Source organism: Mastigoproctus giganteus, chromosome 6 (assembly GCF_048544385.1).
Source record: "Mastigoproctus giganteus isolate SK-2022 chromosome 6, ASM4854438v1, whole genome shotgun sequence".
NCBI lineage: Eukaryota > Metazoa > Arthropoda > Arachnida > Uropygi > Thelyphonidae > Mastigoproctus > Mastigoproctus giganteus.
In genome coordinates, this window is record NC_143580.1 from 49795521 (window position 1) to 49814399 (window position 18879).

The 18879-nt window shown below is 34.9% G+C and overlaps 1 protein-coding gene across 1 annotated transcript in view; it reads left to right on the forward strand.

Annotated features, from left to right (window-relative positions):
- LOC150084233 (intraflagellar transport protein 81 homolog) overlaps window positions 1-18879 on the forward strand; it is a 224292-nt gene that overhangs the window by 88570 nt on the left and 116843 nt on the right. Inside the window, exons 6-7 of the mRNA XM_090375125.1 lie at window positions 3507-3617; window positions 11496-11580. Of these exons, the coding sequence (XP_090231251.1) occupies window positions 3507-3617; window positions 11496-11580 (196 nt within the window). The remainder of the gene's footprint in view (window positions 1-3506; window positions 3618-11495; window positions 11581-18879) is intronic.

Consider the following 18879-nt stretch of genomic DNA (forward strand, 5'->3'; position numbering starts at 1 on the left):
AAGTAAACCAAGAAAGTGAGAAGAAAGTGGAAGAGAAATTGTTAAAGAAAAAATAAACAAGACACCCAGGGGCTGATGGGATCTATTCAGTTATATTAAAAGAAGCAGCAAAAGAGGTAAGCAGGCCTTTGTCTATAATTATGAGAGTATCTTTTGATTCAGAGGAGCGATTGTTACAGGTCTCTGGAGATGCACAAATGTCTTTCCTGTTTACAAAGGGGTATTAAAGAACAAAGTGAGTAATTATGGACCTGTAAGCTCAATCTCTATTTCAGCAAAAAATTATTTGTTTGCTTCCATAGAAACAGATGCATGCATACTTGCATGTACATCAATGCTAGGAGTATAGTTAATAAATTTGATGAGTTTGAAGTGCTGGTCGACATCAAAGGCAAATATTGTTTGGATATTAGAGATGTGGTGTCACACAGATTTAAGCAGTGCAGAATTGGAATTTGGGGAGTACAATGTGTACGGAAAGGATAGACAGGACATGAAGAGAAAAGTGGTTATGCTGTTAATTAAGAAACACATAAAATCTAAGGAAGTTCATCCAATTGACATTGGACAGTGCAATGTTGTGTCAGTTTGGTGTGACATAAGGGAAAAGAATAGGTGTGTGTTTTAGGCCTAATGAATCTGATGAGTATAATGAGCAGTTGTGCAGAGAAATAGAGTGGGCCAGTAAATCAGAAAGTCTTGCAATGGGCGATTTTAACTTTCCATATATTGACTGAAACTTGTGGGTTGGTCACTCACACAATAGCAAGACTTTTGTAGGTTTATTGGATGACTGTTTTCTAGAGCAAAATGTTTGAGAAGAAAGCAGAAGGAGTAATACCCTTGAACTGATAATCAGCAGTGATTATTCATGCATTAAGAATTTGCAAATAAAGGAACCACTGGGTGATAGTGATCACAATGTACTGATGTGGGATTTACTTAAAGATGTAATTACCATCAAGGGTAAAGGGAAGGGCTTTTGTTTTTGTAAAGGTGACTACAGGAGTCTCAGACAGTTTTTGAATTCTATACAGTGGGAACAACTGATGATTTTACCAACGTTGAATTCTAAATGTGAAGCCCTTCAGGGACTTAATCTTGGAGGCTACTAGGTTTTTCATTCCAACTAAGAAGTACTGTTCAAAGTTTAGGTCTAAATGGATGTAAGTTGAATTAATGAGGCTCGTGGCAGAGAAGAAAAATGTATGGGATGCATATAAAGTATGCATCCCATACTTTGTATGCATGTATGGGATGCATGTCAGGCGACACAGAAGCCTATGGCACATATAAATTAGTCTGTAATCAAGTCACAAAGGAGGTGAGACAGGGGAAGGCAGATTACAAGAAATCTTTGGAAAAAGGATGCAAAGAAAAACAGCAAACATTTCTTTACTTATGTGAATTCTAGAAGGAAAGGGATGAATCAGATTGGGCCACTTAACATAGATGGGTTGACTATTGATGATCATGTTGAGGTAGCTGATAGACTGAATGAGTATTTTGCATCTTCATTCACACATGAGGAGTTATTCAAGGAGGGGAATGCCAGAAGTTAATCAAACTCTAAACAGGGAACTAAGTGATTTTGTAATAACTGAGAGCAAAGTGGAGGAGAAATTGTTGAAGTTAAACACAAGGAAAGCATCTGTGGTGGACAGGATCTATCCAGTTATATTAAAGGAGGCAGCAAAGGAAGTAAGCAAACTCTTAGCCATAATTATGAGAGCTTCCTTGTACTCAGGGGAGGTACTTATGGACTGGAGGTGTGCAAATGTATTACCAATTAACAGAGGGGGTTCAAAAGGTGACACAAGTAACTACAGACCTGTTAGTTTAACTTGTGTTCCAGGGAAAATATATAATGGAGTCACTGGTTAAAGAAGTATTGTAGGATCATCTAGAGAAGACTACAGTAATAGTTAAGACAGCATGGGTTTGTTAAAGGGAGGTCTTGTCTGACCAATTTTATTGGCTACTATAATGTGGTCACAAAGGAACTGGATGCAAAAAATAATTTTGATATAATATACTTGGATTTCAGCAAAGCTTTTGTTACTGTTCAGGTGCCTCCGTAGCCAGGTGGGCAGGAGCAGCAGTGCATAGCACACACTTCTTGGTTAGACCGGGGTTCAAGCCCATGCCCAACAAATACGGAAGATGCGGAAAGGTCGGGGAATGACCACCGCATATCCCTGGAGCAATATAGCCTTAGTTGCTAATGCTCCTAAAAAAAACCAAATAACAATAACAATTGATACTGTTGCACATTGAAGATTGCTGTACAAATTGGAGCAGTATGGAATTAAGGATAAGTTAATACAGTGGATAAAGGTATGGTTGATTGGGAGATGACAGAGAGTGGTAATCAATGGACACTATTCTTCGTGGACAAATGTTATTAGTGGAGTTCCCCAGGATTTGCTGCTGAGCCCATTGTTGTTTTGTGTATTCATCAATGATATTGGTGAAGGTATATCAGGTTTAATGTCCAAGTTTGCAGATGATGCAAAGGTTGGCAGGGTTGTTAACAACAGTAAATACAGTATGCTACTCCAACTGGATCTAGATAAATTGGCAAATGGGCTGAGAAGTGGTAACTGAAGTATAACATTGACAAATGCAAAGTACTGCATATGGGCAGCAACAACCTAAGAGAAACATATGAACCATGTGGTACTACACTCCGGGAAGAGGAAAATGAAAAAGACCTGGGGGTAATTGTGCAGTTAGGTATGAAGTTCACTGAGCAGTGAAAACAGGCCACCAGGGAAGGAGTCTTGTCAATGATATATAGGAATATTGCTAGCAGGGACAGGGAGGTGATTATCCTATTGTACAAGGCAATGGTCAGGCCACACCTTGAGTACTGTGTACAGGTTTGGAGGCCTCATTTTTGGAAGAATGTGGAGAATTGTTAGAATGAGTACAAAGAAGGGCTACAAGATTGGTGAGGGGAACAATGGGGGTGCTCTTACCAAGAAAGGCTTAAATTCTGAAAATTGCAGTGCCTGGAGAGTAGGCCCATGTGAGGTGTATTAAGGCCTTGAATGGGTTGAGAAAGCTGAATGCTGACGGGATTTTTCCTCTTGCTCAGATTAAGAATCTGAGGGGGTACAGATTCAAATTGAGCAAAGACAGTTATAGAATAGGTGTGCGGAAATTTGCCTTTAGCCAGTGGGTAGTTGATTGGTGGAACAGACTTCCATATTTTAGTGTGGAAGTTGATAGCTTGAATAAATTTAAGGCTGAACTAGACAAACATTTGGAGTGACTGAATGGGTGAAATGGGAAGGGTTTTTTTTTTTTTTTTTTGGTTGATGCTGTATGAGCTTGCTTTTTTGCATTGTATGCCTCTACTAATGCTAAGGTTGATTTTGAAAAATAACTAAAATTAACAAAGAATAATTTAATAGTATAGGGCCTTAAATGTCATCATGGTCTCAGTTGTTAGAATGATTATTGTTCATTATAAAACTATTCTACACATTTGCAATTTCTAGGTGGAGTCACATCCTACCAAAGATGCCATGTTGACTGTTGCACGAAATCTTCGGGAAGAACAAGATCGAGCTGATAGCCTTTCCAGACAAAAAATGGAGCAAAAGAATGCTGTAGGTGAATTTCAATATTAGTTACTGTGACTGATTATAAAAATAATCTTTGAAAATTTTACCATTGAGATAATTAGTACTTATTAATTAGTGTAATTAATTAATAAGTACTAATATTAATGATATTATAGTTTTTTAACTTTAATAATCAAAATATAACTATATAACAGCAGCTTTCTTATTTTCCTATTTAGATAACCTTTACTACTCAATATACACTACTCTGAGATATACAATATGCACTTCTCGGTAGGAATGGCATCCTTAGCAGATCATATCATGAATTTATTTGGGATCATGTCAATTTCCTGTAAGACAGTTCATTGCATGACAGTTTGGTGCACGACAATTTGCTGTTTGCAATGGTTTGGTGCATAACAGTTCGGTTTATGCAACAATTTGATGTATGAGACAGTTTAGTGAATGACATTTTGCTGTACGTGACAGTTTGGTGTATAAAAATTCAGCAAATTTTCAAACCAAGGGTAAGTATGATGAATTCACTGGGAGAAATTAGTATATGGCAAAGCAAGACAGAAAATGCAAACTTTAAACATGCCATGCTGTAAATGGTGAATTAGTGATCATGATAACCGTTCTTTATATTTTATATATATATTTGTTGAATGGAATATTGAGAAAGTGGAAACAAGGTAGAAAAATGGAAAAAAGATGACAGGAAAATGGGGAAGTAGTCTAGTGCAGTCAAAGGCAGCAACTGCTAAACCTATGCAGATCATGGACAATAAAGTGAGGAAAAAAATGAGGGAAGATAGAGAGTGATAGAAGGTAACAAAAATGTATAATTAAAATAATAAGAGATAAATAATTACAAAATTAGCAAAATAAGGAATGTTGCCACGCAATTACAAAACTTGCCTCTTGTCAGGTGTCAACAGTCAGGATTGCAAGCAAAATAGCAACATGTGTCTTCACATCTGATGTAAATCACAAGCCAAAGGTTATGCTTTTTACCCTTTGGCTTGTGATTTACATCAGAAATGAAGACACATGTTGCTATTTTGCTTGCAATCCTGGCCGTTCTCACCTGACGAGAGGCTGATTTTGTAAGTTGTGTGGCAACATTCTTATTTTGTCAATTATGTAATTATTTATCTCTTATTTTACATTTTTTTATCTTCTATCATTCTCTATCTCTGTCATTTTGTTCTCCCCTTTATATATACACATATATATATATATATATTTTTTTTTAATGAAAACTTCAAGCATGAGAGATATTAGAACCTATAGTACTTAGTTTTACTTATTAAGTGCATTTTAAACAAATTTGGCCCTCTTTCTAAGGCATTATCCCTAATAAACCACCAACTGAAATTGAAATATAGCTCTTATTCTACTTATAGAGAATATAAATAGCAAATACATTATAACTGAATATAATTAAACATTTGCATTTGCAATAGAAATGTATTTGTAATATGAAAGTAGTATACTTGGTATTGTCCAGTCATACTCTGATTTATGCTTGCAAGTTCTTGAAATTTTAGGTAAAATATGGTTTCCTGTAATTTTTTAATACTATTTATGGCTTCTTGGATTCATTGTTGAAATATTCATAGCTTATTTGCTCATATATATTGAACTAATGAGTAGACAGAATAGGCATACACAAATATAAAAGTTCATTTAAAAAAAAAATCAGATTAATTGGTCAGTTATATTAAATTAGAGAAATGCAGAATAAATATATATATCATTAAATTGTTTACATATAAATAGTAAATTAAAAGAAATATATAGGTAATCTTGCATAGAAAATAAATCATAGCAAATATATATATTTTTTGAAAATTATATTGGTTGAATGCAAAAATGAATTTAAATCCCATTGTAAAAATTTTTTAATTTAAAATTTTTTCGCTAAGTATTTATTTTAAGCCATTTCCTTTGACTCATTCTGGTACTCATACTTTCATTATATTTTTGATTGATGCTAATTATACAACTATAATATTAGAATTACAAATATTAAACTTGGATGAAAGCCCTCAACATTTTATTCAGCTAACTGCATTAAATCATCAATCAAAATCAGAATGGTCTTGATACCTTTTCATATTAATACCGTATTTATTTTATGGGTGCCTCTTTAGCCAGGTGGGCTGGAGCAGCAGTGTGTAGCACACGCTTCTTGATTAGACCGGGGTTCAAGCCCGTGACCACCAAATATGGAGGATGTGGTAGGTTAGGGAATGACCACCGCATATCCCCAGCCCGGATAAAGGGTGAGGGTTGGCATCAGGAAGGGCATCTGGCCGTAAAAATTTCATGCCAAAACAGTAAACATGCTGACCTCATATATATAATGGGAAAAAGGTGAGGACAAAATAAAAAAAAAAAAAAAAAAAAAGTACTTAGTACCATGCATGGGTTGAATGTTGAGAAGATGAAAAAAGATACTTTTTCACATTAGACTTGAATTTATGTAGATTGTAATTTTTAGAAAATGCGTATGAAGGGAGGTTGTGTCAGAAAACGGAAGTTGAAGGAAAAAATGAGAAAGAAGAATGGACCATCATGTAGTAGAGAAAGTGACATATCCTTTGACTCTAGCTCAGATGAGTATAGGGCATCACATTCAAATTCTACTTAGCCAACTACATCAGATGATGAAAATGAATTGGATCTTTTCATCCAAAGTGAAGCTTCACTTTGGATAAATGTGACAGTGCAGTACCCTCATTAAGGGTACAGCATTGCCATCTCAGAACATGGCAGAAAGTTGATGGCTCACACCTTAAAAGTTTTCCCTTTGCAGACACCCTATCCTTGCTTTTAGTAAATGCCTATGGTTACGGTCATCCCAGTCAATTGATATATTCAATCTGATCATCACTGACGACATATATGACTGTTGATCAGACAAATGCCAATGACCAGCAGGTGCTTATGAACAGACAGTTTGGTAGAAAATCCTGTATACAGAATTTGAAAAATAGATGCTGTAGAAATAAAGAAATTTTTGGGGGTTGTAAAGTATATGGGAATTATAAAATAGCCAAAAAATGTACTTTATTGGAGTACAAACCAATTCTACAAAAATAATTTTGTTCTTAAGATTATGGGACAAAATCACTGTCAGCTGTTGCTGAGATATACATTTTGCTGACAGCCAGGAAATAGGAACCACGTGACTATGGAAGGTTAGGAATTTGCTATCAAAGCTTGAAAGAAATTTCACTGCACCCGAGGTTTCAGGAGAAATGATTACAGTGGATCAAATAATGATTCCTTTGCGTGTTCATATTCTGACAGTATAATCCTGGAAAGGTGCACAAGTATGGCTTGAAAATATACAAGTTATGTAGTAGTATTAGTAATGGAGGCATATGATGGAAGAAAGCAAGCATATGAGCTTATGTAGCATCAGCCCAAAAAAAAACAAACCAAAAAAAAAAAAAAACAATTTCACACATCCATTCCCTCTAAAAGTTTCTCCATTTCCTCCTTGAATTTATTTAAGCTGTCAACTTCCACAACAACAGACGGAAGTTTATTCCAGCAATTTTTTTTATTTATTTTATTTCGTATGATTTGATCAATACACGAAGGAACCAGTTTTTTCTTGCTTCCTTCGTGTATCGTGGCCGGGATATCCAACCAACCGGTTGGTTCGGCACCATCGTGATATCCAGCCCGAGGTGGAAATCGAACCCGCGACCTTTGGGTTGCCAGGCAGGCACTTTACCTAACCGGCTAGCCCAGTCGGCATTCCAGCAATTAACCACCCACTGGCTAAATGCAAATTTCAGCACATCTGTTCTACAACTGTCTTTCCTCAATTTGAATTTATGCCACCTCAGGTTCGTAATCTGAGCAATCAGAAGAATCCCATCAGAATTTAGCATTCCCAACCCATTCAAGACCTTATACACCTCAATTAGATTACCTCACAGGTGCCTAGTCTCCAGCCCCTACAATTTACAGAACTTAAGCCTTTCTTGGTAAGAGGACCCCATTCATTCCCCTCACCAATCTTGTTGCCATTCTCTGTACACATGCAAGCAACTCTATATCCTTCCTAAAATGAAGCCTCCAGACCTGTATGCAGTACTCAAGGCATGGCATGACCATTGCCTTATACAAAGGGATAATTACCTCCTTTTTCCTACTAGTAAAATTCCTGTATATTATTGACAATACCCCATAACCTGCTCTGGCTGCCTGTCTGCCTGTCTGCATTGCTCAGAAAACTTCATATCTGACTGCACAATTACTCCCAGATCTTTTTCATTTTCTACCACCGTAACTGTAGTACCACACAGTTTGTACATTTCTCTGGGGTTATTTCTACCTATATGCAGTACTTTGCATTTGTCAATGTTAAACTTTAGTTGCCACTTCTCAGCCCATCTGCCCAAATTTTCTAGATCCTATTACAGTAGCATACTGTCTTTAACAACCCTGCCAACCTTTGTATCATCTGCAAACTTCAACATTAAGCCTGATATACCTTATCAATATCATTGATAAATATACAAAACAACAGTGGGCCCAGCACTGAACTCTGGGGGACTCTACTAATAACATTAGTCCATGAAGAGCAGCATCCATTGATTACCACTCTTTGTCTTCTCCCACTCAAACACCCTTTTATCCATTGTAGGAACTTATCCTTAATACCATACTGCTCCAATTTATACAGTAGACTTCCATGCACAACAGTGTCAAAAGCTTTCATGAAATCCAAGTATATGATATCAAAATTATTTTTTGCATCCAGTTCCTTTGTAACCACATCATTAGTATCTAATCAGTTAGGCCTTTTCCTAAGTAAATAAATTACATTATTGACTAGCAGAGACATAAGTGAAATATCCTGAAAACTGGCTATATGATATTTCTCCTTTATTGGACTAGAGCTTTCACAAACTGAAAAAAAAATTGATCTAATGGAGTTGAAAGGGAGGTTGTGCAATCTTCATAAAGAAAGAATGGCAAAATATATACCTGAGAAAATATAGAATGAAATTTGGGTACCAATGCCTCATTGCTTTAGGGAAAGCTACAAGGCATACCAGCATGCAAAGGAAGAACAGTGTTTCAGTAGCCCTCTCAACCAAGAAACATTTGAGATGAGCTGTTGTAGTGCCTACAGAGTTTAACCCAATAACTCAAATGCAAATGGCGTCTCTGTAGCGAGGTGGGAAGGAGTAGCAGTACGTAGCACACACTTCTTGATTAGACTGGGGTTTGAGCCCGTCACCACCAAATATGGAGGATGTGGAAAGGTCAGGGAATGACTACTGCATATCCCGGAGCAATATGGCCTTAGTTGCTAATGCTCATAAAAACCAAACAAAACAAAAAAAAATCAAATGCAAACATTTTCCTGACCACCAAATCTGTAAAAATGGAATAAAAATGCACAATTATGAATTATAAATACCCAAGGACAGTTCCTCTGGTGGGGATAGAGAATAAATAATTTTGTTTTGTATTTTAGTTATCTTAGACCTATAAATTAACCAAAATTAAAATATAAATTAACTGAAATGATATGTATATCATTTCAGATAATTTATATTTTTTATCATTTCAGTTAATTTATATTTTTTATTATTTCAGTTAACACGTTGACTGCCAAGGTTTATTTCAGTTAACACATTGACTGCCAAGGTAAACTGGTCTCCGACGCCAGTTTGAGTTAGGCATGTTAAATTATTCAAAACTCAAATTATAATATATATTCATCACCAAAACTCATAAAAAAGCTTATTATTGTAAAAATAAGCCTCGCAAATTATCTCATAGTTGGCGTATGTAACAGAAAATTCTTTGCATCAGCCAACTACAAGTTAACTCGATTAAATTAGACGTGCTGTTACTTGTCAGTGCTGTGTGTAAATCTGCTGCAGTGACATAGACTTTGTCGTGTACGTTGTATTTAGTACTTTGTTACGTGTTTTTTTTTTTTTTTTTTTTTTACAAAAAAAAAAAAAAAAAAAAAAAGAACCTAAAACATGGATAAGAAGAGACCACTGACCAAAGAAGAGCTTGATCGCTATGCTAATACGAGTGACTCGGAATTTGAAGAGCTTTTTGACAAGTCGTACGGTTCTGTTTCATAAATTGATCGGATCAAATGCTCTCGTATTATTCGGTGCTAAGAAAAACCATCAGATGGCCGAAAAATATTGCATACATATTATAGAAATATATATGCATAATGCATACATCCTTTTCCGTCAAGTTATGGGTTTCTCTGAATTTCAGACATTTTATGGTGGAACCCGTAATTTGGCGGAAAAGTTATATTGAATCTTTGATTGGAGAAAAAATTCTAAACTTTCCAAAAAAGATTAGGTCTGAATGTAAAATTCATTATTTAGAATTTCAGTTGGCTATACCACCAACTGAAAAAAAACCATGCCAACTAAGCCGTATCAAATATGTACAAGAAATAACAAATGCTGCAGAACACACTATTATTGTCCAGTGTGCCAAGAGAAGCTAGCTCTTTGTGTGAATAAAATATATTTTTTTTGTGAATAAATTCTGTTTTCTGATTCCATGGTTGATTTTTCATTCTTATCCCAGAAGCTCACTATCCATCAGTTGCACATATTTGCTACAAATTACTCGTAGCTGCACCTGAAAGGCAAGTCACACCAGTCCGAGTTAACTTATATGTGGCATTCTGGGCCAGAGGCGCCTCCGTAGCCAGGTGGGAAGGAGCAGCAGTGCGTAGCACACACGCTTCTTGATTAGACCGGGGTTCGAACCCGTCACCACCAAATACGGAGGATGCGGAAAGGTCAGGGAATGACCACCGCATATCCCCGGAGCAATATGGCCTTAGTTGCTAATGCTCCTAAAAACCAAATAACAAACAAACAAAACAATTCTGAGCCAGATTGCCAAATACGAATGAACTTGTAGTCGGCAGTAAATATGATAATTTATATTTTAGTTGTTTTAGACAGTCTTTTATATTTGTGGTTTGAAATAGAATTATTAGATGCTCTGTTTCCACCAGAGCTACTGTCCTTGGGGATTTATATTTGTGCATTTTTAGTTTATTTTTACAACTTTGCTGGTCAGGAAGGCATTTTCTTATGGAGTGTCATAGTGTGGGGGCTACAGCCTTGGATGTTTCTGTGTTGAGGGCTTATTGAGCTACAAGGCACTCCAACAAGAATTACATTCTTGTTGGAGTGCCTTGTAGCTTTCCCTGAAGAGATGAAGTGTCAGCAGCTGAATTTCATTCTAAATTTTCTGAGGTCTATATTTTACCATCCTTTCTCTATAGAAATTACACAACCTCTGTTTCCACTCCATTATGTCATTTCTTTGCAAAATTCTTTCCAGTTTGCGAGAGCTCTAGTCCAGTAAAGAACACATAATCTCACTGGTTTCTAGTTTTTGTTTTCCTAAATAAAATGTAATTTATTTAGGAAAAATTTATGATTGAAAGGTGACTTATCATCAGTGATGTTGATAGTTTTCCAATCACTTTCTTTCTCTAATCATTTTATTCATTTTTTACAAAGGCAGTCTTTATTTATCATCTTAAAATTTCAAAAATGTTTTAGATCTTCTCTCCCTTTTGGTGGATGAATACTAGAATATTCTATATAAGCATTAAAATAAATTACCATTACAACAAAGTGAATAAATTTAAATTAAAAAAAAAAAAATTTATTATTCCTTTGTTATTAAGTGCCACACTTTATATATATGCATGCTGCTCAAACTGGCTTTGATTAACCAGAGCACTGGTTAATCAAAGTTTTCTCTTCTTTTGCTGGGGTAAGCACATTCTGTAAATTATAATTTAAATTTATTTTAAAATCACTTCTATGATATGCAGTGTTTTTCCTATACTGAAAGCCAATTTTTTAATATTTTTAGCTGACACATGCAGACCAGAAAATTCAAAGATTAAGTCAGCAACTGAAGGAAATGAGACATGCAAGTCTTGGAGCAACTCCAGAAGGTAAGGCTATCTTTATTTCAACACTTTTACTGAATAAAAAAGCATAAATTAACCCCAGGGGCTCACATCTGGTGAGTATGAGCTTGGCACACCCAGGGTCCTGAGCTGGATATCATCATTCTTCTCTTTCTTGGTGATTCCTTCTAATTCTGACTCTCTCTCTCTCTCGCTCGCTTGCTCTCTCATTCAGGGTAACTCGAGAATTTTTTTTGGCTAGTGCAGCATAAGCCTCAGGCTTTTTTGCACCATATGGCTAATAATAATATTAATAATTTTTCTTAACAATTTGAGCTCAGAAAGAAATAGTAGCATGTTTTCTTGTGTATAAGAGATTTTTTGAGATTTTTTTAAAGTCATACTGTAAATTAACTTCTGATATGATCTTTATTTTATTTTGTAGGTGGTAAATGTAGAGTTTAGGAGGAAATTGATTTGCAAGGTGTAATTTAAATATGTGAAATTTAAAAATGTAAGTAGTATTCTGTGCTGTAATGTGTGAATCAGCATATGTGACAGGGAAAAAATTATTTGTGGTATTGAGCTACATCTTCATACATACATTACATCCAGATTACATATGTGCAATTTTTATCATCTTGGTTCAAAAGTAATAGTTTGAATAAGTGTTATCTATTAAACAACCTTACAGTTGGTACGTTGGAATGCCTTGACCACTTTGGTCATAGTACATACATCAATTCATATGATACTAGATATGATCTCATCATCATGTATTATATCTATTTAAAAGTGTGTTCATGGGCAGATTTGTTGTGAAAATGTGCCCACAAACAGGGTTCATACCTGACTAACATTCTAAAAATGAGTGATAATAATAACAAGTTTTATGGAATGGGCACATTAAGAAGAATTGCAATATATACTTTGGTGTACGTTAAGCTTACTTGTAAAGTTCTATCAAATAATTGGAAATATCAAAGATTGAATTGCTGCTACTTATCTGTAATATTTAGGGTTGATAAAATTAATTCCATGTAAACAATTTGATTCACAATAACAGCAAACACATGTGTACAACTTCCAGTTAATGCAGCTGCATTTGAAAAGTGAGACCTGTATGTGAAATATGTTTTAATTTGAAATTTAAACAACACACTTCTCTGAATTTTACAATGGATTATATATGTTCTCTCTCTTCAAAAGAATAAGTCAGGCTATCACATTTTGACTGTCATTAAATATTATTATTTTATAATAAAGCGAATTATTATTGCTAATGGTAGTCAAACATATTTACAATAAATTCTTATCCATTGCTAAGATGAGTCTTAGCTAGATAAGATCTATTTGTGAGGGAAATCATATTAAAAATTAGTTAGTTAAGTACAGAAGGATATGACAGTCTTACAAAGTAAAAATGTGTACAATATTTCTTCGATTGTAAGATGCACTTTGATTTCAGTACCACCAACAGTAAAAAGCTTTGATACTTAAAAAAAAAAAAAATGATAAAATAAAATGCTAAAATATATCTAACAAATATTTTTATTATAATAGAAATATATTTACTAACAACAATAGTATTTATTAGTAGGTATGTTATTCATCACTTCCTTCTGAATCTTCTGTGCTGTCGATATCTGCATGTGAATCAATATCAGAGTCTACTTCACATTCAGAGTCTGATTCTTCTGCGCCATCGTTATCTGCATTATCCCATAATATATCATCTTCTGAGCCATCGAGAGCATTGGTGATGCAACATTTTTTAAATGAGTGCTGCACTATTCTTTCTGGGATTAGCTTCCAAGCTGTTGATAGCCATTCTGCCAATTTCGATGCCAGTGCTTTCTTAATTTTTCTGGAAGGTGTCAGCGGAAGGTTGTCAGTCAACAGCCAGGATTCATATTCCTTTCTCAAGTAATCCTTAAATGGTTTGTTTATTGAAACGTCAAGTGGCTGCATTTGGCTAGTCATGCCACCAGGAATCACAAACAAGTCACCACGTTTTTTCACAATTTTATTTTTGACCCGTTTGGACAAATGCCCACGAAATGCATCATGCTAGGTGGGCATCTATTCCACACAACATTTAGCCAGTCTTCTGTAAGCTTTACTGATATCCATCCATTTTTTTGTGCATGCACAACACACAATAACATCTTTGGGGAAGATTTCATTCTTCGGTATGGTTTTTCGATTTAAAATTAAATATGGTGGCAACTTCGACCATCAGCAGTGATGCATAGCATCACTGTGGTATGCTGCTTTTTGTGGCCCATGCTTATAATCTTGATTTCTTTAGCACCTTCAGTGTTGATGGTGAATTTCGAGGCATATCGAAGAAGACTGGGGTTTCATCAGCATTTCCAATTTGACTAAACTCAGTTTCTTTTTTTCCTTAATTTCATTACCTGTTGCTGAAAGTTAATCAGCTTCTGTTGAAAGTCTGCTGCAATTTTTTGATAGATAGATGTTCAGCGGCTTAACAATAATCTGCTACAACATGAGTCTGTTGCACCAGCTGCGACTGCCTTTAAAAATTATTTTTTCTATTCCGAGGGACTTGGCAATTTCTCCGACTTTCAGTTGCATGCCTTGTCGAGTGATGGATAATCCTTTTGTGCGTGTCTCCATTACAAAACATATCACATCTTCATCGACTTGTGCAAATCTTCCTTTCTTAGGCTCTGTAAAGCAGTTGGTTGTTGCTTTGCATGAAAATATGGAATTGCGATCGTTTCTCCAACGACGAACGTTTACTTTACTAATGTCAAAATGTTGACCTGTAGCTCTATTTCTATGTTCTTTTGCATACACAATAACTTTTCATTTCAATGTGGCTTCATAGTGCAATCTTTTTGACAACATTTTAATGTACAATAAGGGATCAAAATGAACAAAATACAGTAACTCGACTTCTTACATACTTTCGAAGATACAAACAAAACTTCCTAGTTTTTGCTGAGTGAGCTCCACTATAATGAAATAACAGTGGCTTCATATTTCAAAAGCACGTGAAATCACCCACACCACGTTATTCTCCAATGGAACCGGAGAATGGAGGTGAGGTTACCGCTTAAAAACAAAACGTGTGGTGCCGTGTGCAAAGTGTGGAAAAAATTCGAAAAATCTGCGATTGTAAGATGCATCCCGTTTTTAGAGAGGTTTATAGGGAGGAAAAAAGTGTCTTAGAATCAAAGAAATACTGTATATAATAAATAATTGTATATCTTAAAGCAAAGAGGATAAATACTTCTAGTAGTGTAAGAGAACAGAAAAAAAAAAAAAAAAAAAAAAGAAGAAGAGCACAGACATTATTTCTTAGCAAGGAAGCCTGAGGCTTTTGCTGCACCAGCTGAAAAAAAAAAAATCCTGAGTTACCCAAAGAGAGAGAGAGAAGTAGAAGGGCCTCACCAAGAAAGAGAAGAATGATGATATCCAGCTCAGGGCCCTGGGTGTGCCAAGCCCATACTCACCAGATGTGAGCCCCTGGGATTAAAAAATGCAATAAGCCATATTTTAAATTTAACTTCTTTGTTTGTATGTTCTAAAATTACTTTAGTTTTTTTTTTTTTTTTTTTTTTTACTTTTTGTTCAATTACACTATATTGCATTCTGGGATCTTTTTTTTCTTTGTGATGAAAATAAAACAACAATAAATTTAAAAAATGTCCTACAAATATACAGGTTAGATATAATTAAACTGCATCACTCTGAAGCAGTGGCATGCCATTGTAAGTGTGGTGCAGCATTTTTTTTTTTATTGTTGCATAGAGTATTCTCTCTTTTCCTGTTGTGTTCCCTTGAGATCAGGGCTCTACTCTGAGGATTGTGCAGCTGATCACAGTTCAGCTACACAACCTACACCCTAGAATGATACACTGCTTCGAAAAACATGTATGTGAGAAACAACTAGAGAGCTGAAACTTAGAATGAACAATATTCAAGCAGTGTGAAAAGGAGTGGAATGAAAAAAAAATTTCAAAATTAAAATGTTCTGTACACTGTGTAAGGGTTATTCTACAATGCAACAAATATATTTTGGTCATAAACAGAATGCCGATGTTTGTATAGGTAATCATATCACATCCACTGATGTCAATAATATGCTAAAACTACAGTGTTTATTGTCACTTGAAACATCTTCTTTAGAATGTTTGCCAACATGCTTTGTCACTATCTTTTACTTCTGTCAAGGTTACAATGTTGTTACAGTACACTTTATCCTTAAAATAACCTTGTAACCAAAAATCATATAGACTAAGTGATCGATGATTATACATGGCACTTACTGATACAAAATTTGTCTTCCACTAAGAATTTACTGCTTTAAATTAACACTGTTTAATTATAATACATGGAAAGTTTATCAGGCTTAAAAAAAAGAAAAAAATGTTAGGGACATTGTTCCCATTATGTAAGATAAGTAGGCATGTCACAGATCTAGTTAGTCATAAGACTGCTGTCTGGCATGCTTTTCTGAAAAGTGGACAGTCAAGGATTATACGTGTATGGAAAGTAGAGGGCATACCATTTGATACACTATGGTGGATCTTCTGCTTTGAGTAAATGGGAATATCAAGCACATTTTTCTAATTTGTAGTCTGGTAAGAATACATGCCTATTTGAAGCTTCTCTGTGCCCATCTGATTATATGCTGGATTCCTAGATTGAAGGCTTAATTTGGACTTGTTTGTTTCAGGTTTGATCTTGCCAAACCTACTGCAATTGCTCTTGCAGCCAGTCTGTATAATGTGCTGTAATTAACACATGGACTTTGAAGGTTGTTTTCGTTATAGTCAACTGTTTAGAAATCCAGCAGAATATGAAATTTGGTTTCTATTGATAAGTTTGTTGAGCGCAATTTGAATCTGCTGTTTAGATGGTGAGTATTGTTGACTTCTTGTTGTAGACCTATATTATTTGGAGTTCTGTGGTATGAAGAATACATTCCATCAGAAGTTGTTGAGATGGAGCTTGGAATAGCTGCTGTTGCTCCAAATCTTATATCAGTTTAGAGCCATCTGTGTATATATTGACTTTAATGAGAGAATTGGAATGTGCTTGTAATGGCTGGTTGTTTTTCAGAGGGAGTGTATTCCTCTCCCAGATTTGGAGGCAGAGGTCACAAGTTATTAGTATTGTGTTCCAAGTGTCCCCAGAGAGAGAGAGAGAGAGAGATAGGGACAAATAGTTTGTTAAAAGCCATCGTGTTGGATGTTGCTTTGAAGATGTACACAGATGCATGGGAAATCACAATGTAGAAGAAATCACATACTAAAATAATAAAATTTACTTAATTTAGTTAATTTATTAAAATTTTCAAATAAAATAAAAGTTTTTAATTTATTTGTATCATACAGGACTGGACATCTTTACAGTTTAACTATAGTAGAACTTGCATCCTTATTTTATAGCATAATCAGAAAAAAGATGCTAAGTCTTATGAAAGGCATAGATAAGGCTGCTACCTAGTTTCTCTATGTTGCATTATTAATAAGTAATGCTTCTCTGAAAAAAGGTATTAAAGGCCTTATCTATGCCTTTCATAAGACTTAGCATCTTTTTTCTGATTATGCTATAAAATAAGGTTGCAAGTTCTACTATAGTTAAACTGTACTAATGTGGTACCTCCCCATTGGTGGGAGGGTAGGCACCTCATCAATATAGCATCTGAAAACCTAGTAATGGTTTTACTCACAAGATAAGAGATGCCAAAATGTGTAAATAAGAAATGCCACAAATTCTGTTATAAGCTTGTCTGTAAACAGTATAGTTTAGCTGTGGTAGAACTCTCATCTTTATTTTATAGCACAGGCAGAAATGAAGTGCCAACAAACTCTGAAACAACTGTCTTGGGGGGCACAATACTAATAAGTAACATACTTCTCTTTTTAGAGAAGTGTTAGTAGTGCAGCATAGGGCAACTCATTTTGATAGCTTTACATTTTGAAAGATCTTTTATTGTTTCTCATTGTTTCTTGTGTCACATGAGTTGGATGACTTTCAAGTACATGAAGCATCCCTCTTTTTAATTTCTTTGAGGACATCAACCCTGTTCCTCAACTCCTTATATAAGCCCATCAGTATGCCTAGGATCTCACATTCTTTATAAAAGAATGTGAGATTCCCTCTTAGCCATATCATGTCCCACTATGGATAACTCACAAAAAAACAAGATAATTGGTACAACAAATGTAGTTATAATTTGCAAGGCAACTGCCATTGATGGTTCTCTCCTGAGCCAAAGTATTCCTGCTGCTTTGAGCTTTTTGCTTTGATGCTCTTGTTTGAGGCATGATTCTAGTATAAATTTAATTAAAAATTAAAATTACCACACAAACTAAGAGGTAAGAGTATCAACACACATGCCATTAAAGATTTTGTACATATTATGTGCTACCCTATTACATTTCTAAATATTGCTACTGCCTTTCTAATTTTTTAGCTAAAAAAAAAAAAAAAAAATGCTAACTGGCATAACTTTCGATGGTTATAACCTTTGGTCTGCTTATTTACTACAATTACTACAATGACACTACATTACAAGTTACTAAGGTTTTACAAATATAGGGATTAATGGAACATGTGAGGGCAGGTATCAGAAAACAATAGGTTGTGAAAATGCTATCCACTGGATTAGAGCTGCTTCTTATGACACAACATCACCAGTTTGAGAAAGGAAAATGTAATTACTATTTTTACTCTGCATATGAATAAGAACTTAGAAAAGGGCATGTAACATAATGTTCAAAATTACTAGAATACCCATGGCGAATATTTTGTCAAAACTGTTTCAGAGAAGTAAAGATTAATATTGAATAATTACAAAACCTTACCCTCGGCTCCCTTTGCTGCTAGCAAAGTGTCAGTGAGACAGACTTAAGGTAAAAATGCAGTTTTTAAAGGATGATATAGTCATACTATATCATCCTTTAAAAACATTGCAATTATTGCAGAAAAATTACCTGGACCTGGTTGAAAGTTTGACCCTGAGATTTGTTGATTGTGATGACAAAATTTAAGAAAGTGTCTTTTCTTCAAAGTAAATGGCAAGTTAGTTTCACTGGGAGCTAAATTAATTCTCAGGATTTGAAAATTGGTCAGAAAATTTTTTGGAATATTTTTCCCCCTCAATTTTACTGCTAAATAAACCTTATTTCAAAAAAGGAATCAGATCAAAAGCTTGTTTATTCTTTGAGTTATTCAAGTTCAAAGAGGATTCCAGAGAGAGGGACATAAGCAAATTATTATATAGATTTTTTGTGACATATAAAGTATTAGAATGGTTTATTTCTTTATGGAATCACCCACAAAGAAAATGTCTCATTTAAA